Source organism: Chiloscyllium plagiosum, unplaced genomic scaffold, assembly GCF_037043375.1.
Source record: "Chiloscyllium plagiosum isolate Xiang-an unplaced genomic scaffold, Cpla_swu_hap1 HiC_scaffold_14, whole genome shotgun sequence".
Classification (NCBI taxonomy): domain Eukaryota; kingdom Metazoa; phylum Chordata; class Chondrichthyes; order Orectolobiformes; family Hemiscylliidae; genus Chiloscyllium; species Chiloscyllium plagiosum.
The window spans coordinates 29,577,866-29,604,667 of NW_028270152.1; the positions used below are offsets into that span (position 1 = coordinate 29,577,866).

Genomic DNA, 26,802 nt, shown 5'->3' on the forward strand with positions numbered 1-26,802 from the left:
ACTTGTGCATCAGATATGCTTGAATTTGCAGGCCTGCAGCACTCATTTATTCTCATCACTTGTGCTGGAGTACTTAGCAACTTCCAAAATATGATAATAGCTAAGGAACAAAAAAAGTTAAGACAATCACAATTCCTTTGACCCAATTTTCAAAAGGAGCACTAACAGAAATTGCTCTACATGAATCATTATTTTGTGACAATGTTGACAAGCTGCTTGATGTGTACTATCACCTAGAACTTACATTAGTAAGTTAATGTGAAATTTACCCAAAAAGCTAAACAAATGAATTAATTGTTTTGTCATCATCTGTCTTCCACCCAGCGATATCTCCAGTTACTTGTTAAAATATGCATTATATTTAGCTGCATTCACACATCATGTAACTTCACAACTGTAAATCTACTTTGGGCATATTCCTAAAGTCAGCCCTATTATTTAGGGGGAGGACTGCTTCTAAACTCATGGAACTCATAATGATAAGTAAAATCAGTAGTAACTTACAATTCCACTAGTTCAAGTTGTAAATTTCAACAGTTCTTCACTTGTCATTATATTGATAAACCCATTATTTAAGAGGTTACTTAAATAAAAAAAATCAGGTTAACATAGGTGGAGGCAAATGACGACAAAATTTTTTATCAACACAAAGTCAATACACATTGTGTAAATGTAATTTAAGATATTGGACAATCAATATACCTTTCAATTGTTCTCCCATTCATGGAAGAGAAAATAAACTATTGCAAACTATTGCTGTATCAGCTAGAAATTGTAAGAACTCTATTTAGTTCAGTTCAGAACTTTGCAACTCCATCTTTACAAGGGTGTCTAATTTCTTTTGTACCCTGAATAGTGTTGTATAATTGGAAAGATTTCATGACTGAGCTTGAATCATTTATTTTCTATGAAATGCTTGGAAAAACTGAGATTGCATTTAGTATATGCAAGCTCTTCAGTAAAGAACAGGTTTGTCAAAGTTCCAGTGGATATGGATTGCTGAGACTGGTCAAACATGCTGGTGTTTAGTGCGAGATATCTTACTTTTTTTTAATAGATATTTTTATTAGAAATTTAACATTTTTACAAGTTTACAAAAATAAACAGAACTCTCAGATATAAACATTGATATACAATTAACTCAAATATACAATAGCCAAAATTTAACAAAAGACAAAAAAAACGAAAAAGAAGAAAAAAAAAACAAAACTCAACTATCTACTAATCTAACCTACAACTAACCAGAGTGTATATTTAAGTCTCTTACATGCTCGGAATGTGTTAACATCAGATGTAATAAAACCCGTATTTGTGCGGGATTCCTCCCCTGAGGGGCCCCGGACCAGCCAGGTTTGTAATCTCAATTAAATAAAAGCCCTTGTTAGGATAGCTGAAATATCTGTATTTATGTAATTCAAGAAGGGCTGCCATATTTTATAAAATAATTTGGTCTTTCGGTGCACCATATTTGTGAGGAAGTCAAGGGGAATACATTCCATAATTAATCTGTGCCAATTTGAAAGTCCAGGGGGGCCCTCAGCTACCCAGTTCACCAAAATATTTTTCCTTGCACAGAAAGAAAGAATAGAAAAGATATCTTACTTAGCAATATTAATGGATCAAGAAAGAAGAAATGGGAATTTGCACACTTTGGTGAATAAATCGTCCATCAGAAGCTGTTTAAAAAAAAGAACATTTAACATTGGTTGCTCCTTCACAGTAATTCTTTTATTTTCAGATATGTTACAATACAATGTAAACTGCATTACCACATAACTTTATGTGAACAATGTTTTAAGGGCATGAGCATTACACCATCTTACATTCAATGTATCATGGTTCACTTAACTAGAGCTCTATTGTAGAATAATATACAATAAGGTCAAGCAACTTCTTCCACCGAACTGTAAATAAAATTGAAATGTGCTTGCAAATCTTTTGGATTCAAGCCATGAATAAATAACCGCTTTTTTTGTCATATGTTTGATACCTTAAGCAGATGTAATAGCTCAAAAACTGTAAGTAGATTAGATATATGAATAAATAACTCGATCATTCTGGCCCTTTCAGTGCAATGTTTTTAAACAAATGGGACAATGCCAAACAAATCCAAAAAGGTATATGGATAGTGATACAGTGTAAAATATACTATAACAAACACAGAAAATGCTGCAGAAACTGTTTACTTTTATTAAAATAGACTAAAATACCAGATCACTTACTTTAATGGTTTCTGAGACACTAAATCCAATTATGCCTACACATCAGGCCATATTAATCCACATCTCCATGCAACTATGCATTGCTCTAGGTATACAGTATTAAATTTACAATTTTAAGGATATTAGTATAACCAGGGATACTCCAAATGCTTGTAAAAGTTGCAAGGAAAAACTGAACTTCACTGTGTTATAGATCTAATTTGGCAAGGCATTTGGCTGTCACTGCCCAACACTGCCACCAGCAGGAATCTAGTGGTATGTTGAGGCAAAAATCACTGCTTGATTCAATCAAGCTCAGACATCTAAGATATCCTGACCCCAAGCTTATTAATACATTTGATCTTAGTGATGGACATTCTCCAATTAATAACTAGCCACTTGGGAGAAGAAATGAAACTTGAGCAACATGTTTGTGGACATAAGTTAGCCTGCTCCAAGACGATAAATGACAGATGGAACTAGCAAAACAAAATCAATCCGCAGTAGACATAATTGTCCAGTGACTGGGCAAAACAGTCAACATATCTTCAGGAAACATAAGATATTCATTAACCAGTTGGCTCATTAGTAGAAAAATAGAAGCAAAATGCTGCATATGATGTAAGTTGGAAATAAAAAAAACTCAAAATTTAACAATATTTCTCAGAAAGTGGAGGGTACAGACACATACTTTTCCAGCACTTCCTATTTTTATTATGGCTCATTCACAATGCTGGTGCCAGTTCTTGGAAATGTGATTTCTTCCTACTGATGTCCAGGTACTCACAAGTCAGTCCATAATCAAGGAGAATGCAATCCTGGCCAAATGCAAAGGAAGCAAAAAAAGTGTAATAGCTATGTTTTTGCTTGCTATATTGTGGCACTGCTCCTCCCATTTATTTCGGGGTCTTTTGCAAAGGTGCACCTAAGCTCTCAGTTTGAATGAGAGCTTTAATGGTAAGAGAATGCACATTCCTTTCTCACGTCAATGGCATTCTAATAATCCATATTTTTCAGTAATTTATGTTCAGGACATTTGTACAGTGACAGCTTTCTACAAATATTTGACAAGTGATTGAGAAAAATTACATTGAACAGTGCAGTATCCATGACATTTGTAAGTTGTTCAATAATACAGAACTTGAATACTGCTGAAGAGAGATACACATTACCAAAATGTTTCATTTTGCACTCATCAGGACAAACACAAGAATGCCAAATTTTGAATGATCACAATAATTTATACTACTTGAGAAAAGATACATATTAGTTGGCAAGTTATCACTTCTGGCCAAGGGGATGCCATGGAGAAAGGACAGGGAACTATTGATGTACCAATCCTGTGGGTAATTCAAAAAAGGCACTAGACTAAAACACGTTACTTCCATTTGCAGAGAATAAGGTACATAGATAGGAATGAATGTCAACTCTCGCAAGTGTAAATGATCCACATTACAAGCTCAACTGGTTAGCTTAAAATTGGTCATATTATGGTCCTGAGCATACTCAGGATTATTTAGCAAATGTTTCCCAACTGCAGATCACATATAACAGTAGATGCTTTGGTTTAGGATTGCAAATACGGGCTGGTTGAGAACTTTACATAGTCTACCTATTACAAATAAATGAAGGAACATAATGCTCCATTCCATCAGTTAATCATTGGAGCATATTGTCTATGCATCAGACACTGCACTGGAATAGAAATTCAGAAACTCTGTTGCCGTTTCAGGCTGTTACTATTTAGTGGCAACTAACTGGATGTAAACATCAGTTCCAAACAACATTCTAGCTATCATATAATTGAGTAAACTCATATGAATATCAGTGTTGGTGTGACTCAAGGTGACAAGGCAGTACATTTCAACAGTTGGCTGATAGAACATGCTATTTGATTCATTCAATTGTTTGGAACATGGAGAGGAAAAAACTATATTCAACCATTTGCATTTACTCAACCTAAAATAAAACAGTGGCTATTAGATGAGATTCTGTGATACAGCAACACTTACTGAACAATTCTGATCAGTTAGCTACACTAGCTAATTTAAAATTATCAGTTGAGTTTAGGTTAGGTTCATTTACCCTTTCTAGAGTTACATTGATTCAAATGCAGAAAATCACTATGCACAAAAAGGAATATGTTTATACCTTGCACCTTAACTAAACTGCCCAGGAGCTTGGGCACCTGATCCTATAATAGCTGGCTGCTTCTTTCATGCCAATGCCCCAGTCACGACTTGTCAAAAATCAGTACCCATTCTGTTGCAATTGCTTGAAATTTGGCTTTCTTCAGTTGCCCTGATGAATGCAAGACAAAAAGCTTTGGCAAAAATGGCTCTTTTCAGCAGGATTCAATGGTTAGATTCTAATTAGTCCTTTGTTAAGTATGAAACTATTGGTTATAGTTATAAAGGGATGGAGGAAACACAGTATCTAGTGTAATTTGATGCATTTCAAATTTTCCAACAACTGGGTAAACATAAAACCATCTGTTGAATTGTAATTCACTGGAGTGAAAGCCAATCAATGCAAAGAGAAACAATGGTACGAACTTATATTTTGCCTAGTTTCAGTTTCGAAAACAGTACTTCACAATGACAATCATTGCTGTACAATCCAGTCAGCAAAACTAGTTCTAAACCAAATGACAAGTAAACTAGTACCACAAGAATGAAAAGTTGTATGACTCCACCTTCTCTATAATTCAGTAGGCAAATTCACCACACATGGTGGCATTAAAAATGCAGACTGAAAAAACCTATTGTCCCTACTGATCTTCCATTCTCTCTTTCCATGCCCTCACTAAAGTAAGAACTATTTATAAGTAAAAACCGTAAAAACTGTGGATGCTATAAATCAGAAACCAAACAGAGATTGCTGGAAAAGCTCAGCAGGTCTGGCAGCATCTGTGGGGAGAAATCAGAGTTAACATTTTGGGTCAAGTGACCCTTCCTCAGAATGGTCTGTTCTGAGGAAAGGTCACTCGACCCAAAACGTTAAACTCTGATTTCTCTCCACAGATACTGCCAGAACTGCTGAACTTTTCCAGCAATTTCTGTTTTTGCTTAAGAACTACTTAATGTCTAAACACAGCAGAAAAAGTAAAGATTTTAATTAAACCAAAAATATAGAAATCATAGAGAAAACTGAATCAGAAATAATTAAAACCTTACTTTTGAGTGACTGAGACCCAAAAAAATCCATGAAACCAAACAACTCGTGAGCTGAAGCTTGATTATGATGTCAACATCTTGGTTAATGGGTGTGACTTAGAGACAATAAAATAACAATATGACACAAATAAAGATTTTCCATTGATGGTGCTTACTTTTAAGTGGAACTTCTGTAGCTCACAGGGATCTGGAGGATTCTGCACATTTCCAACGAGATTGGATCCTAATTAACCCTTTGACGATTAATCATCTAAGACTTGCAAAATGTACACATTTACAAAGTTCAATGGAACTATAATGCTGAATATTGCAAATCATAAATAGTACTTGTCTTCATCAAATATTTACCAGTAAAATTGTTTCCAAAATACTTGTTAATTACATTGACTTGCAGTAGGAGTAACCTCCTCTCAATATAAAGTTGATGCAAACATGCATTTAATATTTTATAAAGAATCCCAGTCACTGATGAAAGCTCAGCTAGCATGATTTATTTTTTTAAAAAATGCCTTTTTTAAATATAATTTAAATAATAGTTGGTGAATGTTAGGATGATTTTCTTCTCCAACCTCTCCACATTTTATGCAGCTTCTTCATGCTATATGTAACTGTCTTTTTCATACCTAAATACAAATGAAACATGAGAAAACATCTAGAGATTTTAATACAGCTCTAAATTGCCAATGGTATTTCAGCTGAATGCAATCAATACTCTACTGTGTACAACTATTTACAGGAGGGACAAAAATTAAAAAAAAACTTACCAGCAGTAAGAATTCCTTTTGCGCTTTGGGCCATACTTGAGGACTTTACGATACCTGCTACACCTAGCATTTGGAGAAACAAAATGCTATTATTTTAATTTTGAAAGAAAGTAAGAAATGCTATAGAAGTCCAAACTATATTTAAGTAATATTATACATTGCAGTTAGCTCTGAAAGTTGCAACTACAGTTTGGAAAAGACTGAATATAAATTAACTTGCCCATGGAGTAACAATTTTAAATTTGAGGTGCATGCCGGAAGTGGCTAACTCAAGCCTTTTGCATTTGTCCTCCAGCTGTTATTGCTGCTTCCCTGTTAACAAGTTCTTCCCTGCCATCCGACCCCAAATTTCTGCTCAAAGGTTTTTAAAGATAGAAATAGCAGAACAAAGACTGCTGTAGTAACTGTGTAATCAGTTTGCAACTGGTGCGCAGATTTAGTTTACCTGAATAAGGTAAACAGGGAGAAATACAAGGAGATGTCATTTGACAAAAACACAAAGATACCAATGTAAATTGACTAAATAAAAGGTATGTAATACCCTACGTCAGACTTTGTGTGGTACCAATGTTCTCTCCAACTTCCATTTGTAGTGTGTGGCTGGCTTGTTTCATTATTAGTGCCTTTAAAACTAATGAACAATCTTGCATGTGCGCACCTAAATGAAAATATTTGTTCACGAGCTGACTGTTCCTACGTACACATTGTCGCTTTATGCATAACCACACAGATTAGAGGAACAGTCGTCCAGATCTTCAGTCTCTGGGTTGCCATATTTGCCGTTGGAACCTCCTTCATTCACCCGTCACCCTCCCCTCTAATTCAATTAACTTTTGATCTTCAAATATTTTATTTACTGGAATATGGCAACCAGTGCCATAAAAAAGACATGTCTTCTAAAAAGATTCTCCTGAGAAGAATGCTGCATTACCTCTATTATGAAAGATTCTACGTTATTTTATGGCCTCTAAATAAAAAAATCCATAGGTAAATAACCTTTGAGAAGGATGCCAACCATGATTCAAAGATTTGGGCCATTAACCAGTACATAAAATTAAATCTGAAGGAACTGTAGATCCAATGCTAGGTTTGAAAACAGTTTTCATCAAGACATAAGTAAAGAAAACTTTGTAGCCTTTATTAGTTTGTATAAATGTAATTTAAAATTGGTTCACATGGTCCTTGTCAAAAACAAAGCAAATAAGCAAGATAGAAAACTAGGCAGATCCATCCACGTGCAATGGGAATTAATCAATTATTCTGCTTTATTGATATCATGGCCTCAACTTAGAAATTAAATAGCTCAGCATTGAAGCTAGATACTATAGGAGCACGAGTGATCCTTCTGCCTCCAGAGAATTGTTTCAGGCCAAAAAAGTACCAGCTCACATTCACTCTTTCCCAATTGTTTCAATGACCAGAGACAAATATCAATTGTTGCTTGATGGCCATCAACTTGGTGAAAACACTTTTGGGTTTGCCTGAATCATGCTGATCTCCCAGTGCAAAAAACTGTACAATGGACAGATTTATAACGGTAAAGTTTTCAAGAACTATGTGCGAGGGACCACACTAAAGCTTGGAGCAGCCACATTCTAAGGTTCTCTCACCACATGACACAACTCCTTTGAGCTAGATGGACTGAAGAATGTTTGACAGGAAATGTAAATTGCAATTACAGAATACCCTGCAAGGACTGCAACAAACATTACATCAGACAGACTGGCAGGAAACTAGCCACCAGGATACACAAACACCTACGCATCACCAAAAAGACAACCAACTATCACTGATATCCTTACACACAGACGATTAGGAACACCAGTTCGACTGGGACAATACATCCCTCCTGCGACAGGCTAAACAAAAACACACATGGGGAATTCCTAGAGGCCTGGCATTCAAATTGAACTCCATCAACAAATATATCAATTTGGACCCCATTTATCAACCTATCAGAGAAAGAGCCAGAAGTGCTATCACCCACCATAACAAACCAAGACACATAAATAGAAAGTGGGACAGAACACCAGCACTTCAAATGGAGGCTTTCTAATGATGTTACCGAGCATGGTGACAAAATGTCTGAGAACAAATGTTCTAGCTCAGCGAGCAAACTTCCAAACTGAGCTACAAATCTTCACAAAAATTGCAAATGTTTGGCTATATTTTTATTAATAAAGCAGGTAATTCTTTAGGATGGAATGAAGTTTTTACACTATTAAATTGTCTCATAGATTAACAGAGTCATGGAGCCATACAGTGCGGAGACAAACCCTTCAGTCCAACCAGTCCATGCTGAACATAATCCCAAACTAAACTAGTCCCACCTGCCTTTCCTGGTCCATATCCCTCCAAACCTTTTCTATTCATGCACTTATCCAAATGTCTTTTAAACACTGTAATTGTAGCCACATCCACCATTTCCTTGGGAAGTTCATTCAACATGTGAACCACCCTCAATAAAAAGAATTGCACATCATGTCTTTTTAAAATCTCTCTCCTCGCACCTTGTGCCATTTCCTATTTTCTGGCATCTAATGTTTTGTAATTTAGGGAAATACATTCCTGATTCCTCTGATTTGCAATATTGAACTGAATGTGAACATTGTGCTGCTCATTAAGCAGAAGTATCTTGCATTCTCCTGACTTATTGTTTCATTGAGCTTCTGCAGGTGCAAAAGCAACACAATCTTTCATAACCTGAAGGAAGGTCTTTAATATATTTCTCATAACAAGTTTACTTTTTGCAGGTAGCATAGGACTAATTAAATCATTCAGAGGACAAAAGATCATCTGTAGTGAGGAATGTATGGGGGCAAAAGTGCTGCTAGTCTGAATAGATGTCCCACTAATAGAGGAATGGATAAATTCTGGGAGTATGATAAGTCCAAATATACAGAGGAACCTTAATTATCTGAATGTCAATTATTTGAATTTTGGATTATCTGAACAAGATTGCAAGGTCCCAATGCTTGGCTAAACTGTGTTATCTCAACATTCAATTATCTGAACAAACTACTCCCCACTCGAGTCGTTCGAATAATCGAGGTTCTCCTGTAAATGGGCAAGCATTGCATATATACAAAACATGTAAATATCTGGAAAGAGTTGAGAATCAGAATCTAAACTATTCAAAAGTTTAAGACGGCAAAACATCAAACATCATTATTAGGTTGTAAAGAAAATTCTGCAAGTCCTGTTTGTAATTCATTAACTAAAATAAAAAATATTTACCACTTACTTTGTTGTATTAGTAATCCACAGTCTGGGTCCTGGGCTACTTGAAGCAAGATCTCCTCAACATCTCTATTTTTCCCTGGTTGGTCTACTAAACGAGTTATCTCTTGTTGAAGAGTTCTAGGCAAAGCCATCAACTGATTGAATTGACCTTCTGGACTTTTATCAAGCTTTAAAAATAAATACAATTCATTATCACAGTTCAATAGTAGAATTTATGTCAATTAATATAGCAAATTGCATCTAACTGGTTTCCAAACTGAAGAGCCATTACCTCTAATTTACCCAATTGCTGCTTGTAGACCACTTGAGGGCACTCCTGCAAAATGTTGTTGTATAGTCTATGGAAGTTTTCCATGTTTGCAGTAACAATATTCATTACTTTTGATCGGTCTTCTCCAATAATCATTCGAAAATCACCTGATTTAAAAAAGAATTTATTCCATTATAACCAAAATTTACACAAATTTGACCTTCCATTATCTTGAATTCCTGAAGTGACAATGTTTTATGATTAAAATATTAAAGCAACTTATATTTTTATTGCATCATTAAATATAAAGAAAAAATCTCAGCTGATATTGGACACTGCAGCTGCAAGCGAGACATTAAACAGGTCGATCAAAATTGATTGAAGAGGAATTTTGAATCTCTTAAAAAGTTGGAAAGAACATGAAAGGTTGGTGTGAGGACTAACAGAGAAAAGGGTCATTCTCCAATAGCGCAGCAAAGCAAAGGGTGGGAGCTGAGTCAGAGGAATGCAGTATTTTGGAAGGAATATGGGGATGAAAGGGACCACAGGGGCAAGATCATTGATGGAGTTGGAAATGAAAACAGCGGAAGAACAAATAAATCAAGTATTCAACTGACATGAGTGAATGTAATAGTTGTAGTCATAAGATTTGCATGAATTTTCACTTGCTATTCATTTATTTGAAACATTCATCTAAGGGGCATCAACAGCAACTACAAATTAAACAAACCAGAGTACGAGAGTCCAGCAATACGAACGTAGAGCTCCTCCTCTGTAAATGATTCTGGCAGCATAAGAAATGCTGTGATCACTGCACTTTTCAGGTTCTTAGCCAGTGCATTTTGCAATTTGCCATTTTCATTTTGGATTAATATCTTCACCTGAAAATGAACATAGATTTCAGTGATGCTTTGCCAGCCTGTGCATACAAAGCATTAGTGCATGAAACATCTCTTGTGTAGTAAGATGGCCCTTTCCTGCAGGAGCAAGTCAACCACTGCAATTTCTTACTTAATTGATACAGGAAACAACTGACCGAATTATTCCTTTTTATGAGCAGTATTGCATGAACACCTCCATAATACAATATCAACTGAATTGATGATGGCAGAGGGGCTAAGAGATTATTAAAGTTTCCAGAACAAGTAATAGGATAGAGAATATGGAAAGGCTTAGGAATCTAACTTCAGGCATATCATATAAAGGGATCAGTATGAGAAAAGGGGTAGTCCATGCAGGACTGAAGGTGTTATACTTAAATGCATACAGTGTGTGAAATACGGTAAATCAGCTTGTAACCAGATTGAAATTAGGGCGTATGATGGCAAGGGCACCACAGAGACATGGCTGCTAGGGGATCAGGGCCGGGAACTAAATATCCAAGGATACCCTCCTATCAAATGGACAGGTAGATAAGCAGAGGAACAGGGATGCATTGTTAGTAAGAAATGATATTAAAATCAAAAGCAATTGTGAAATATAGAATCTGTTTGGGTAGAGTTGAGGATCCACAAAGGAAAAAAGACCCTGATGGGAGTTACGTACAGGCCTCATAGCAGTAGTCAGGATGTGGGGAAGAAAATAAATCTTGAGGTAGAAAAGGTTTTAAGAAAGGGACTATTACAATAATCATGGGAGACTTCAATATGCAGATGGGCTCTGAAAATCAGGTTTACAGCGGATCAGAGCTGCAGGATTTGAGCCATAAGGAGAGGTTGAATAGGCTGGGGCTGTTTTCCCTAGAGCTTTGGAGGTTGAGGGGTGACCATAAGAGATTTATAAAATAATGAGGAGCATGGATAAGGTAAATAGACAAGGTCTTTTCCCTGGGATGGGGAGTCCAAAATTAGAGTGTATAGGTTTAGGGTGAGAAGGGAAAGATTTAAAAGGGGCAACGTTTTCATGCAGTGGCTGATGCATGTGTGGAATGAACTGCCAGAGGAAGTGGTGGAGGCTGGCACAATTGCAACATTTAAAAAGTATCTGGATGGGTATATAAATAGGGAGGTTTTGGGGGGATATGGGCCAGGTGCTGGCAGGTGGGACTAGATATCTGGTTGGCATGGACGAGTTGGACTGAAGGGTCTGTTTCCGTGCTGTATATCTCTATGACTAAATCATCTCAAATAAAAAATTGATGGTTTTTTGGAGCAGCTTATGGTAGAGTCCACTAGGGAACAGGCAATTTTGGAATTGATGATACATAATGAGGTAGATTTGATTATGAAGCTTAAGGAACTTTTGGGGGTCAGTAGCAACAATATGATAGAATTCACTCTACAGTTTGTGAGGGAGAAGCTTGATTCAGATGTAACAGTATTACAATTGAGTTAAGGTGACTATAAAGATATAAGGGAGGAGCTGCCAGAGATGATTGGAAGGGGAACCTAGCAGTGAAGATGGTAGAGTCACAATGGTAGGAGTTTCTCGGGTAATTCAAGAGGCATTGAAGAAATTTGTCCCAAGGAAGAAGGAACATAGTAAAGGGCAGCACAAGACAACTGTAGCTAACAAGGGAAGTCATGAACAGCATAATAGCAAAAGCAAAAGCAAAAGCATATCATGTGGTAAAGGTTAGTGGGAAATTAGAGGATTGGGAAGCCATTAAAACCAGCAGAGGATAACTAAAAAAGCAATAAGCAGGGAGAAGATGAAATAGGAGGGTAATCTAGATAGTAATATAAAAGAAGATTGCAAGCGTTTTTTTTAAGATATATGAAAAAGGGAAAGGCAAGAGTAGATATCAGAGTGCTGGAAAATGAGACTGGAGAAAAAGTAATGGGGAACAAAGAGATGGTGGAGGAACTGAACAGATATTTTGCATTAGTATTCATGGTGAAATACACTGGTAGGGCAACAGAACTTCAAAATAGGTGAGAGGAAGAGGTGAGTGTAGCGGCCATCACTAAGGAGAAGGTGTGGAGGAAGCTGAAAAGTCTGAAGGTAGATAAATCACCCAGACCAGATAAACTACAGCCGAGAGCTCTGAAGGAAATGGCTGAAGAGATTGTGGAGGCACTGATGGTGACCTTTCTTGGATCATTGAAGTCAGGCAGGATCTCAGAGGACTAGAAAATGGCTAATGCAACACCCTGTTTAAAAGGGAAGGAAGGCAGAAGACAGGAAATTATAGGACTGTTAGTCTGACCTTGGTCATTGATAATATTTTAGAGTCCATTATTAAGGATGAGATTGTGGAGAACTTGGAAATGCATAGTAAAATAGGACTGAGTCAGCATGGCTTTATTAAGGGGACATCATGACTGACTAATCTGTTAGAATCTTTTGAGGAGTGAAGAGCAAGTTAGACAAAAGAGAGCCAGTGGACGTTATCTATTTGGATTTTCAGAAGGCCTTTGACAAGGTGCCTTACAGATGCTGCTAAATAAAAGCCAAGGTGTTATGGGCAAGGTACTGGCATGGATAGAGGATTTGCTGATTGGCAGAAGATGGAGAGTGGGGATTAAGAGGTATTTTTCAGGAGGCAGTGATTAGTGGAGTTCCATATGTGTCTGTGTTGAGATCACAACTATTCACATTATACATTAACAATCTGGATGAAGGAACTGAGGGCATTATTGCTAAGCTCTCAGATGGAAGGACAGATAGCGCTGAGGATAAGGGGAAGCTGCAGAAGGGTAAGAGAGTCGGCAATAAAGTAGCAGATGGAATGTAATGTGGGAAAATTTGACGTTATGCACCTCGGTAGGAGGAAAAGGTGTAGACTATTTAATAAATTGGGAAAGGCTTTAGAAATTGGAAGTATAAAGGGACTTAGAATTCCTAGTTCAGGATTCTCTTAAGGTTAATATGCAGGTTAATTGGCAGCAAGGAAGGCAAATGCAATGTTGGCATTCATTTCAAGAGGAAATCTGCAAAACAACACCATTAGCACTGTCCGGACCCAATGGATAGAAGGTTCACAGAAGCATGCCATGCTAATGATAATCATACCTATGACATGAAAAGGTGAAAACTAATATCAGTTAGTACTTTTGAGAATTAAAAACAAAACATATTGTGGAACTGTGTAGCTACATAGTGCCAATTTGTGCAGGGTGTGATGTAAATTGATTGTGGTTAAGCAAGATGTATTTTTATTGTATCATTATTTAAAGTAAGTTTTAACTTTCTTTTTGAAGTATGATTTATCTGTTAATTCATGCCTAACTTGCATTGGCTCCAATTTGTGTAATTCTTGCAAAAGCTCAAAGTAAAATGAAATTTTGTTGGTAATTTCTTAATTTGAGAGTCATTCAATACATTTAGTTATTTTAGTATACTGTCCCCCAGTGTTTCAAATTCCAACCAGGTCCTAGACTCAGAAGCTGCTATCACTTATACACACAACCTACAGGCTTGTGCAGTCTTCCAGCAATGTATAAATTTTTCCAATGAAGAAGATCTTCAATCAGAGTTCCTGTACTGATGACTCCATACTTGATTATCTGAAAAAGAGAATATTTCATTATCATTCTAGCAGACTATTCACCTATTGTATTTATCTTAATTCTCTTTTTACTTCAATATTAGAATCCAATATTGCTTAACAACTGTAAGTTTCAAAATTTTGTTGCAATTATTACGTAAACAGTGCAACACATCAGATATTTAAATGTTGGGGATTTGTTAATATATTTTGTTTCAACGGCCTTTAAGATGGCTGTAACTAGAAGTTCCTCTTCAGCTTACAGTTTTTGCAAGAGAGATTTTCTCTCTTCTGAACTGGAAAAGTTTGGTTAATGACATCTGGAATAAACTACAATTAATGGGATAGCATTTTACATTGAACTAGATTGGTCTTTCTGCACAGAAAGACCATTCAGTCCAACGTCTCCAGGCTGGCATTTATACTCTGAGCTTCCTTCCATCTTCCTCATTTAAATCCACCACCATTGCCCTCTACTTCTTTCTCTCTTAGTGATTTATCTATTTTCCACCTAAATGAAACATATTATTTGAATCAACAATTCCCTGAGGCAGCAAGTTCCACATTCTCACCTCACTTTGCTTAAAAAAAAGTTTCTTCCAAATTCCTTAATGGATTTCTTAGGCACTAATGTTGATGGCCTCTTGCTATCCTCTTTGCAGAAAATATCCTGTCGAAATAATCTCTCTGCATTCCAATCTGTCAAATCTTTATAATTTTAAATATCTCTGTTACATCATCCTTGTTTCTCCCCATCCCCCCCAATAGAAGCTGCCCAGCCTGTACATCCTTTCCTGATATGCATGCCCACACATTTGTAGTATTGTCCTTGTAAGTATTTTCTGCAGCAGTCACCAGTATCTGCATATCAATTTTATAATAAGGAATAAGAACTGTATGTACTACTTTTAATTGTAGTCAAACCTAAATTAAATGCATATTTGGCATCACCTTCCTTCTTTTCAATTCTATCACTCTATCAATAAACCTTGTCATTAGATCATAAGAAATAGGAATTGTAGTTCAGCTTCTCGAGCCTGCTGGGCCATTCAATAGCATCAGACTAATCCGACATTTCTAAAGTCCACTTTCCTGCCTATTCTCTGCAATCCTTAATTGCCCCTAGTGGTCAAGAATCTAATCATATATCTCAGTCTTAAATTTACACAAGGACTCTGCCCCTACAGCTCTTGATGGCAAGCAGTTCCAAAGGTTCACAATCCTCCGAGTTGACCGTCCTCCTTATCTTGGTCTTAAATTTGTGTTCCTTTATTTTGAGATAATGCTTTCTGATCCTAGACTCTCCCAAGAAGCAAAACATCCTCTCAACAATTACCCTGCCAAGCCCTTAAAAATCTTGTGTTTCAGTAAGATCACCTCTCATTCTTCTAAACTCCACTGAGTAGAGTACCGACCTGTTTACCCTTTGCTTATAAGATAATTCCTCCATTCCTCGTGAACCTTCTCTCAATTGTCTCCAATGAAATAATATATTTTCTTAAAAAGGACAAATTACTCAAGTGTGACCTCACCAGCACATATTGCAACTGTACAAAGATTTTCCTAATCATATACGCTTTGAATTAAGGGTCAACATTCTATCAGCCTTCCTAATTACCCACTGCATCTGTGTGCCAGTTTTCTGTGTTTCATGCACAAGTCCCCCTAAGTCAGTTTTGTTGCAGCTTTTTGTAGCGCTTCTCCATTTCTCTATTCTTTTGATCTCCCTAAGATGAACAATTCCATTTTTGTCCATGTTATACTCCATTTACTAACATTTTGCCCACTTACGTAGCCTATCAAATCTCTGGAAATTGATTGTATTCTCTCACAACTTGCCTTTCCACCTACTTTTGTGCTTTCTGCAAATTTGGCTGCTGGACATTCACTTCCTGCCTCCAAGTTATTAACATATAAATTGTTGTGGTCCCAGCACTGATCCCTGTGGAACTCCATGAGTTTCAGGTTGCCAACCTGAAAAAGGTACCCCTTCTTCCTAGTCATGGTTTCCTGCCCATTGGCCAATTCTTTAATCCACTCCAATATACTCCCTCTAACACAATGACTTAACCTTTTGTGAGGTGCCTTGTTGAACGCTTTCTGGAAGTCCAAATACATCTACTAGTTCCCCTCTATCCAGTCTGGTTGATACTTCCTTTAAAAAAACTCAAAAAATTAGTCAGACACTATTTCCCTTTCATGAAACCCTGCTGCTTCTGTTTGATTAGATTGTGATTTTCCAAATGTGCTGTTATTACTTTCTTTACAATTAATTCCAACATTATAGATGTTAAATTAATTGGCCTACAGACACCTGCTTTTTAACTCTCTCCCTTTTTGAATTGGGGTGTCACATTGGCAGTTTTCCTGTACTCTTGGTATTTCTACAGAATCTAAGGACTTTTGGAGAAATACAACCAATGCATCCACTATCTTTGTAACTACTTGTTTTAGGATCCTTAGAAACAAGCCATTAGCACAATTGGTTTGTCTAGTACTACTTCTCTAGTGATGGTGATGGCACTTTATTTCTCTCTGTGTTTTTAAGTATTTATGTTCTCTGCATTGGCCAGTATGAATGTCCCCTACCAGCCAAACTGGCATAATCCAAGAACATTGAATCTATGTCTTTTATTCCAAAACCAGATCAGTAATGCAAATTTTGAACAGCAATGTTCTCTGCACTGATCTTTTTGGAATAGAATGGTAACATGAATCTGGGAGATGTGTCACAATGGATTGCTAGCTGGTTTCATGGCAGGAAAGCAGAAGTAGGAGTAAAGTCATTAACCTTTAGTGTATTGTGAGAAATGTGTATTATGAGGTTCCTTATTGAAGCCCTGCCAAAAGTCCAGATAAATTACAAGTATTGCATTACCATTGTCCACTGTCCTAGTTACCTTATCAAAAAATTCAGTAAGGTGAGTGAAGAAGAACATTTCCTTCTGATATCCATGCTGACCATTCAATATTTTTCCATTTCTCGATGTTCTTCTAATATTTTCTTTAATAGGACTTCTATTATTTCTCTGACGTTAAGTTGCCTAGACTATAATTCCTGGGGTGTATTCTGCTCCTCTTCTTAAATACAAAAATATGAGAGCTATCTGCTAGTCTTCTGGCACTCCATACACCTGTTTCTATTAGTTACTGAATTCATATTCTCATGTCATGCACTCCTCTGCTTTATCCTTTAATGTTGTCTGCACTGATCTTTGATCTCTTTACTTAGCTGCTCCCTTGTATCTTTATTGATCCGTGGTATATCACTAATGCTTAGTTTGATTTTAGCTGAACATACTTTTCCTGCACTCCAACAAATATTGTTGTTCATGTTTCTCTTGTTGTTCCTCATCGTTGCTTATCAATGTTGTTACATATTTTTTATTGCCTAGTAATAAATCTGTGATTCTGTTGGAGTAAAGGCAGAAGATTGGCACTAGATAATAGAGCCGGAGCAGGCTTGATGGACTGAATGACATCCTTCTGTGATGTTCTACTCTCAGTCCTTAAAATCAGCCTTTTTTCCAGTTTATCAACTTTGCTTTGTCATACTTAAGTCATGTCTTCACTGACAAAATAGTTTCAACACCTGCATTAAACACCTTATATAGAGGGGTGTGTGTGTGTGTGTGTGTGTGTGTGTGTGTGTGTGTGTGTGTGTGTGTGTGTGTGTGTGTGTGTGTGTGTGTGTGTGAGAGAGAGAGAGAGAGATATATACACATACACCTTTTATGGCAAAGTTCCACACAGAACTGTATTTTATCAATTCAACAAGGTTTCACTTATGGATTAAACAGGCATTCTAAAAAGAAATTTAGAACCTAACTGTAATGGCTGACTTGTCACACAGCACACTCAAACACTAGCATGACATTTAGCTAAATGGGATAAAGGGTTATATTGGTAAAGATGATTGATGTGCATTTGTCCAGTGTCCTTCACCCAAAACAGCAGATAAGCCCTCATTTTAATGCTGCATGCCCTCAGGATTGCAGTGGGAATCAGCCTCGACATTTGTGATCAAGCCTCCAGAATGGAACTTCAATCACAACCCTTTGACACAGAGGCGACAGTGCAACTGACATTTTCGAAAAAATTCATTCATGTGATATGGGCATCACTGGCGAGGCCAATACTTATTGCCAATCTCTAATTACCCTAAAAATGATGATGGCGAGGTGCATTCTTGTGCCAAAGGGACACCCACTATGCTGTGGAGGGAGGAAGTTCTAGAATTTTGATCCAGAGACAGTGAAGGATCACAATTTAATTGAAATCAAACTGGTGTGTGACTTGGAGGGAAATTTGCATGTGGTGATATTCCCACGCATCTGCTGTCCCTGTCCTCCTGGTTGTTAGAGGTCATGGGTTGGAAGGTGCTGTTGAGGCGGGTTTGGCAAGTTCCTTATGCAGAGGAATAAGGAACAAAGATACTGTGGTTATAAAATTCGTAAATGGCATTTTTTTTTTGTTTGTAAGCTCATCATTTGGAATATACAAAGTTCCTCAGCAGTTGAAAATGTCTTAATAGAGAGAATGGCTAAAATATTTATAGCACCATCATTTCTAAATCAGGTTTACTTTAAAGAAAACAGGGTTCTGACTTGCTTCTTGATGTAATTTAAATTATAACCTGACCCAGTGTCTACTTAATACAAATTAAATTTATAAAGAGTGTACAATGATACACAGCATTATACATAGTATAACATAGCTACACTTCTAACACCAATAAAGCTACAGCATGCACTAACTGTGATCATTGGTTTAATTGCAAGTGCATTAAAAAGTCAGTCCTTGAGGATCTCAGGGCTGCTCTGTCATTAGATAGAGAAGTGTTGTTTTAACCGGAGGGTCACCACACCTCAAGCGAGGAGGGAAGAAGGTAGCACCTTCATGGTGACCTTAAGCTGGTACAGGAATCTGTGCTGTAGGTGTCACTCTGTATCACAAACCAGTTATCCAGGTATCTGAGCTAACTGACCATGAGTACGTACATATTTCATAGAAAAAAGAAAAAATGTTCCCTACGGCTAAAAGGTGATTTGGGAAGAAATACAACACTTGAGGAAATACAAATGGACTAAATACTTCTCAGTACAATTTTCTAACTAGGACTATTCAGTATGGAGTATGATGTACAAATCAACCTGGCAAATAGGACAACCTGTGTTTTTGGTGCCAGAATGCATCTTTAGAACTAAATTTGGCATATAAATTGATAAAAGTTTATTATTTTAGATAGGAAATGATTGTTTAGAGAATACTCACATTAGGATTTGGCCTCCTGCTCAGAAATATATGTTGTACTCAATGGGATCAAGTAGATAAAACCACTCATGTTGCCAAGATTGTGAGGGAGTTTAAGATATGCTCAGATTCAGTTTTACATTCTGTATACAAATTGACCCATATTTGTGGAAGAACTTGTCAAAACCTAAAGATCAACCTATATCACGATCAACAGTATTTCCTGTGGTCAACAATACAAAGCTACGTTTCTTGTTAGACTTACTCACCCTGTCATCACACGGCACTAAGGTATTGTAATATATTCCAGCTCCATAATTATTCTGTATTTTACTAACATGTTTTGGTCCAAAAAACCTTAAAAATGAGTAATGTCTGGGGTTTTTCATGATATTCATCGTATGCCATGTCACAGGATCATCCACAGCAAAGACAAAATCCAGCATATTGTTCTAAAAGTGAATAAAATATTTTGGTTAAAAGAAACAAGCAAATCTTTACCTAAATAGGAAGTGAATTACACACTTAATGAAAAAAACACTGCAACAGACCAAGCATGAAACTAGTCCCTCATTCAAAGGGCAGAAGCAACTCTAGCCTTATGCAGAATATATCTGGGTCAAATACTTAGACAACACTGCAAGTGTGCCCACACACTTACTCAGATAATGTATGCAAGATTATTTTGTTCCCTCATACCATGAAAATTTAAACTTCAAAACGTGAGCTAAATAGGAAATTGTTGAGTAAAACATCAAGGACTGTTAACCGGTATTGGTGCTTGTGTAAGAGACATCCAAGAATATAAGAAGACAGTAGACACTGGGAAGACAGGAAGCAGAAATGATAAAGATCATTTAAATAATGCATGAAATGGCCACAGACTGAAACCTTAAAGCCAAGACTTCCAGCCTTCTTAGACTCATCATTAATTTTGAACATTCTTTTCTACATCACAACCTGTCCTCTATTTAATTCCTGCTTAATTTCCAACTACACAAGTATCTGCTGAATAATATTTACAGTAACAACTTATTAGGAGAAAGTGAGGACTGCAGATGCTGGAGATCAGAGCTGAAAAATGTGTTGCTGGAAAAGCGCAGCAGGTCAGGCAGCATCCGAGAAGCAGGAGAATCGACGTTTCGGGCATAAACGTGGTTGGAGGGTTCCTAGGCGGAAGATGAGGCGCTGGAGGAAGAGCGCCTCATCTTCCGCCTAGGAACCCTCCAACCACAAAGGATGAATGCAGATTTCTCCAGCTTCCTCATTTCCCCTCCCCCCACCTTACCTCAGTCCCAACCCTCGGACTCAGCAGCGCCTTCTTGACCTGCAATCTTCTTCCCGACCTCTCCGTCCCCACCCCCTCTCCGGCCTATCACCCTCACCTTAACCTCCTTCCACCTATCGCATTCCCAACGCCCCTCCCCCAAGTCCCTCCTCCCTACCTTTTATCTTAGCCTGCTTGGCACACCTTCCTCATTCCTGAAGAAGGGTTTATGCCCGAAACGTCGATTCTCCTGCTCCTTGGACGCTGCCTGACCTGCTGCGCTTTTCCAGCAACACATTTTTCAGTAACGACTCATTGTCAAGCTACTAATTGTAGTTGACCACATATGAATATAGGATGAAGGAGCGCGAGTGGGTCATTCAACCCTATGAGCATGCTCTACAGTTCAATAATATTATGGATGATCTAGTTGTGGCATCATTTCTACTTTCTAATCTGCCCAATAGCCCTAAACTCCACTGTCCATCGTAATTCTAACTCTGTTTTGAATAATATCAATGATCCAGTCACCATTTTTTTTCTAGAGAAGAGAATTCCACATATTAACAACCCCCTGAGAAGCATTTTTGCCTTAAAAGGAAACCTCTTATTCTTTAACCATGCCATCCCTAGTTCTGGTCTCACCACAACAGAAAGTATACTCCCACTCTGTCAAATCACCTCAGGAGGATCTTATAATGTTTCAATAAGATTTCCTTGCATTCTTTTAAACTTAAAAGGACTTTAGCGTGACCTGTTCAACCATTCTTCACAAGATAAGCCCTTCATCCCAGGAACAATCAGAAGAACCTTCTCTGAACTTCTTCTAATGCAATAGTATATTTTTCCAAATACAGAAACAAAAACTCCAAAGTTGTACACAGTACTCCAGGTGTGGCTTCACCAAGGTCCTATATAGTTGAAGTAAATCTTCCCTACTTTCATATCACATCTTCATGGCAATAAATGTCTTCATTCCACTTGCCAGGACAATCAGATCTCTATACACTATTAAGTTCTTCAATCTCTCTCCATTTAAAAAAGGACAATATTTTTCAATTCTTCCTGTAAAGTGGACAAGTTCACATTGTCTGTTATTATATTTTAAATGCCAAATTTTCCGCCCCCTCTTAATTTGAATATATTTCTTTGCAGACTCTCTATTTTCTTTTGACAATCTATATTCTGAACTATTTTAGTGTCACTAGCAAACCCAGCTACAACACATTCAGTCATTTCATCAAAGTCATTGACATTGATTGCAAATAATTGAATCCCAGCACTGAGCCCTGGATGTTCCACTTTCATCTTGCTATCCTGATAAAAACATTTATCCCTACTCTCTGTTTCCTGTTAGCTAACTAATGCTTTATCTATGCTAATACCTTATCTCCTACACCATGTGCTCTTATCTTCTGTAGTAACTTTTGATGTAGCATCTTTTCAAATGCCCACTAGAAATGCAAGAACACTACACCCACAGATCCTCCTTTATGCATTTTCCATGCTAGTTACTTCCTGCAATTTCTATTCATAAAGCCATGATCACATTGAGTTTCTAAATATCCAGCTTTAACCTTTTTAATAATGGATTACAACAGCTTCCCTTCAACAGATGCTAGGCTAATTGGCTATAGGTTCCTATGGGTTCTTAAGAGATTCTTAAACAACATCCCTGCTAATTCTCTTTCTTCTGTATGGATTTCCAAGGTCCATGTGTGCAGCAGCTTCTAGAACTGGAAGTCAATCAATCAATGCTGCAAACAACATCACACCAAATCACCATGCACAGACCTTCAAAGACTGCCTGCATGCAGCTTAGAGGAAACATTGCCCTTGGGAATTAGGTATACAGGTAATAGTTTTCCCATGAACTATTCCTAATGGTAATGATTTGGAGATGCCGGTGTTAGACTGGGGTGTACAAAGTTAAAAATCACACAACACCAGGTTATAGTTCAACAGGTTAAGTTGGAAGCACACTAGCTTTCAGAGCGCCGCTCCTTCATCAGGTGATAGTGGAGTCCACAAGCACCTGATGAAGGAGCGTCGCTCTGAAAGCTAGTGTGTTGCCAACTTAACCTGTTGGACTCTAACCTGGTGGTGTGTGATTTTTAACTTCCTAATGGTAATTATTTTAACTTCCTGCTCCTAGTCACCTCTTCGTTTTCAAGAATCCTTGGGAATTAGAATGGTAGTTTTAGTTACCCTTTTCCTATTTAAATATTGTTAAAACCATTACTTTCTGTTTTGTATTAACAGCTAGATTTTGCTAATACTCTGCTTTCTCCTTGTATTTTCAAACCATTCTTTGCTGATTCTGAAATTTTGACCAATCTTCTGACCTACCAATATTTTTTGCAGATTTATGCAGTGCTTCCTTCAATTTGATAGCATCCTTAACTTCCTTCTTCAGCTATGAATCAGAACTCCATTTGAGATTTCCTGACATCTACTTTTAGGTTTTCAGGGACTCCCTTTTTTCACTAAATCCTTCCATAGGTGGTGCAATCACTGAGGGATAACACCTTTCATGCTTATGTGAAATAAATGGGCAATTTGGACTCACACTGAAACAGAATAAAAAGAATTCATCAATATCATCTCTTATCATCACGGCTCTATTACACTTAAAGACACAACACAAAAGGAAAGCTTTAATTTCTTCGGCACAATGGCATTTAAAGTCAAAAGAAGACACCCAAAACACACATTCCACAATGAGATTATGATGAGAAGTAGGCGCAAATGACAAATGTGAAAAGGAGAAATTTTGACAGCAAAGCCAACAAGGGAAAAAAAGACCGTGGCCAGGCAGTAATCAAAATGGAGAGCAGAAGTCTTGCACTGTAGTTATTGAATTTAATGTTGAGTCCTACAGGCTGTAAATTACTTAAGTGTTGTTCCCCTGCCTTGAGCAGAATGGAAATGATAACATGGGAGCAAGATAGTTTATTAAAATGGCAAGCACCTGGCTAGATTAAATTCCCTACTGTGTGGGAACAGGCCCTTCAACCCAACAAGTCCACACCGACCCTCCAAAGAGTAACCCACCCAGACCCATTTACCCCTGACTAACGCACCTAACACTGTGGGCAATTTAGCATGGCCAATTCACCTGACCTGCACATCTTTGGATTGTGGGAGGAAACCGGAGCACCTGGAGGAAACCCACGCAGACACAGGAAGAATGTGCAAACTCCACACAGATAGGTGGGAATTGAACCCAGGACCCTGGTGCTATGAGGCAACAGTGCTAACCACTGAGCCACCATGCCACCCATATGACAGCTAACCTGTTGCATGTTTGTATCTAACGCAGCCATTGTACATGCATCTCAAGTAAATCATTGTATGTTAGACACTTTGAGACGTGACAACACACAAGTGTAAATCTTTATTAAACATTAAATTATAAAGGGTCTTTTAGAGGTGGATCTGCCCATCATTCTGGCTTTTTGGCAGCGTTTCTATAAATGATGCATTTTTCTTAAAAGTGTTTTTTTTTCTGGAGTCATGTTAGTTCAACCTGATAGCACAGATTTAAGGACCAAGCTTTCTTTAATTAATTCACATTTGTTCTGGTGACCAATAATTTCATCCCAAATCAGTTCCATTATGCTGCTCACAAAGTGGTCTCCTTCACACTTGCAAGACCAACTGCAAAATGGTTGACCAGTTTGAGGAACGCATCCACTGTGAGAATGACCCTATCGGGTGGCACGGTGGCTCAGCAGTGGCACTGCTGCCTCACAGCACCAGGGCCCCAGGTTTGATCCCAGCCTCGGGTGACTGTGGAGTTTGCACATTCTCCCCGTGTCTGCATGGGTTTCCTCCAGGTGCTCTGGTTTCCTCCCACAGTCCAAAGACGTGCAGGTCAAATGAATTGACCGTGTTAAATTGCCCGTAGTGCTATGTGCGTTAGTCAGGGGTAAATGGGTCTGGGTGGGTTACTCTTCGGAGGGTCAGTGTGGACTTGTTGGGTCGAAAGGCCTGTTCCCACACAGTAGGGAATCTAACCTAGCCAGGTGCTTGCCATTTTAATAAACTATCTTGCTCCCATGTTATCATTTCCATTCTGCTCAAGGCAGGGGAACAACACTTAAGTAATTTACAGCCTGTAGGACTCAACATTGAATTCAACAACCACAGTGCAAGACTTCTGCTCTCCATTTTGATTACTGCCTGGCCACGGTCTGTTTTTTTCCTTGTTGGCTTTGCTGTCAAAATTTTCTCCTTTTCACATTTGTCATTTGCACCTACTTCACATCACCACCACTCCTTTACCAACATTAACACACTGAGCAAACCTTCACCATCTGTTCCAGTAGATCCTCCTCAACAGCATCAGAGCAAAACCGTTTTCCAAACCCTTTCAGTTCCAAAAAACGTCAGTTCTATTTCTCTTTCTCCAGATGCTGCCAGATCTGCTGAGTTTCTCCAGCATTGCTTTTTGTCTTTATTTCAAATCCGCACTGTTTTCTTCTATATTAATATCACTACTTCAAATCCCTATCCTAGCTTTGTACAATTAACCAGGATAGCCCCCTTTCTCCCCAGGTTAGCACTGTTTATACAGGCTCTCCCTGACTTACTCTTGGGCCTGTGTGTCCTGTCTGTCCGAACAGGCCGGAACCATAGGCGAAGGCCAGGCTCAGATCCCGGGGGAAATGGGCCAGGATCCTCCGCATCAACCCACTGTTACTCTGCAGCATCGGCAGCGACATAGCGACCCCAACCCACCGCTTCCGCGATGGTTTCTATAAAGGCCCCAAGCCAAGCCCCGAATTAAAGTTACGAGCCAGGCGGCTCCATGGCGTCGGAGCGGTGGGGGCTGCGCTGAGCTCCGGTCGCCCGCCAGCACACTCACAGCTCCACCTTCTGGCAGGAGGAGCAAGGTGCAGCTTCCACTGGCTGCACGGACCTCGGGGTAAAGTGTACTTTGTGCAAAATTGCCTGAGGCTCAGTCAAAGAATAGTCAGTGGGCAATGCAGTAAGTGTTCAAACAGAGTAAGAAGGAGGAATTTGGAAATCTTGTGCTATCTCATATCTATGACCCTACTACTGATGAAGTGGTACATGCTACTTAAACCTCACTTTTATATAGCACCTTCGAACTTGATAAAATGAATGCTCACAACAGGAGTGTGAAAATTGAAATTTGACATGAAGCAACAAAGGGTGGAATGAAACAGGCAAACCAAACTTTGGTCAAAGATGTAGGCATTAAAGAGCTGCTTAAACTTATGGAGAGAAGTAGAGATGACAAAGTTAAAAATCACACAACACCAGGTTATAGTCCAACAGTTTATTTGGAAGCACTAGCTTTCAGAGTGCTGCTTCTTCATCAGGTGGTTGTGGAGTATATGATTGTAAGAGATGACTAGTGGGAGGATTCCTGAGCTCATCCTGCATAACTAAATTGCCTTGCTAGAAAAGCGCAGCAGGTCAGGCAGCATCCAAGGAACAGGAGAATCGACATTTCGGGCATAAGCCCTTCTTCAGGAAATCTTCATTTCCTGAAGGAGGGCTTATGCCTGAAATGTCGATTCTCCTGTTCCTTGGATGCTGCCTGACCTGCTGCGCTTTTCCAGCAACACATTTTCAGCTCTGATCTCCAGCATCTGCAGTCTTCACTTTCTCCCCTAACTAAATTGCCTTCCCCTCCCTACATGACTGGAAGATTAAGATTTATGACTTTAAAGTTATTCATTCGCAGGATGTAAGCAGCGTTGGATGGCCAGCATCTACTACCCATCTCTAATTCTTTTTCATTCATTCATGGTATGTGGTTATCACTGGCTGGTCACCATTTATTGACTGTTCCTGGTTGCCCTTGAGAAGGTGGTGGTGATCTGCCTTCTTGAACCATTGCAGTCCATGTGCTATGGGTTGCCTCACAATCCCATTAGGAAGGGACGAGGTCAGAAGTCACATGACGTAGTAACAGTGCTCCGAAAGCTTGTGATTTCAAATGAACCAATTGGACTATAATCTGATGTTGTGTAACTTCTGACCTTGTTCACACCAGTCCACTCCAGCACCTCCACTTTAGGAAGGGAATTCCAGGATTTTGACCCAGCGACAATGAAGGAAAAACGCCATACTTCCAAGTCAGGATGGTGAGTCGCTTGGAGGGGAACATGTATCTGCTGCCTTTGTCCTTTTAGATCAAGTGGTCATACATTTGGTAGATGCTATCTATGGATCTTTGCTGGA

At 38.3% G+C, this 26,802-nt stretch overlaps 1 protein-coding gene across 7 annotated transcripts; it reads right to left on the bottom strand.

The window, feature by feature from the left end:
- Positions 1 to 1,048: 1,048 nt before the first annotated feature.
- tamm41 (TAM41 mitochondrial translocator assembly and maintenance homolog) lies at positions 1,049 to 25,410 on the bottom strand. 7 transcript variants are annotated; one of them, XR_015759391.1, is made up of 9 exons: positions 25,179 to 25,410; positions 19,586 to 19,768; positions 13,990 to 14,082; positions 10,365 to 10,515; positions 9,656 to 9,801; positions 9,386 to 9,551; positions 6,142 to 6,204; positions 5,533 to 6,000; positions 1,049 to 1,676 (listed from the first exon to the last, which is right to left on the bottom strand). XR_015759391.1 is itself a non-coding variant. In XM_087994250.1 (8 exons), the coding sequence occupies exons 1-8, from the start codon at positions 25,308 to 25,310 to the stop codon at positions 5,620 to 5,622; spliced, it is 948 nt and encodes a 315-aa protein (XP_087850376.1). In that variant the 5' UTR covers positions 25,311 to 25,410; the 3' UTR covers positions 5,426 to 5,619. The 7 variants fall into 7 exon arrangements, 5 of the variants coding, with proteins under 5 accessions (XP_087850376.1, XP_043563877.2, XP_043563879.2 ...); XR_006314283.2 differs by lacking the exon at positions 1,049 to 1,676 and adding an exon at positions 1,707 to 3,019; XM_087994250.1 differs by lacking the exon at positions 1,049 to 1,676 and having other exon boundaries at positions 5,426 to 5,633.
- Between the last annotated feature and the right edge of the window lie 1,392 nt (positions 25,411 to 26,802).

Coding starts and splice junctions, on each gene's coding strand:
- tamm41 (XM_043707942.2), bottom strand. CDS start 25,310: ATGTCGCTGCCGATGCTGCAGAGTAACAGTGGGTTGATGCGGAGGATC. Junction 19,769..25,178: donor CAGGACACACAGGCCCAAGA/GTAAGTCAGGGA, acceptor ATTCACTTTTAG/AACAATATGCTGGATTTTGT. Junction 10,516..13,989: donor CTGGAAGACTGCACAAGCCT/GTAGGTTGTGTG, acceptor GTTCATTTTCAG/GTGAAGATATTAATCCAAAA.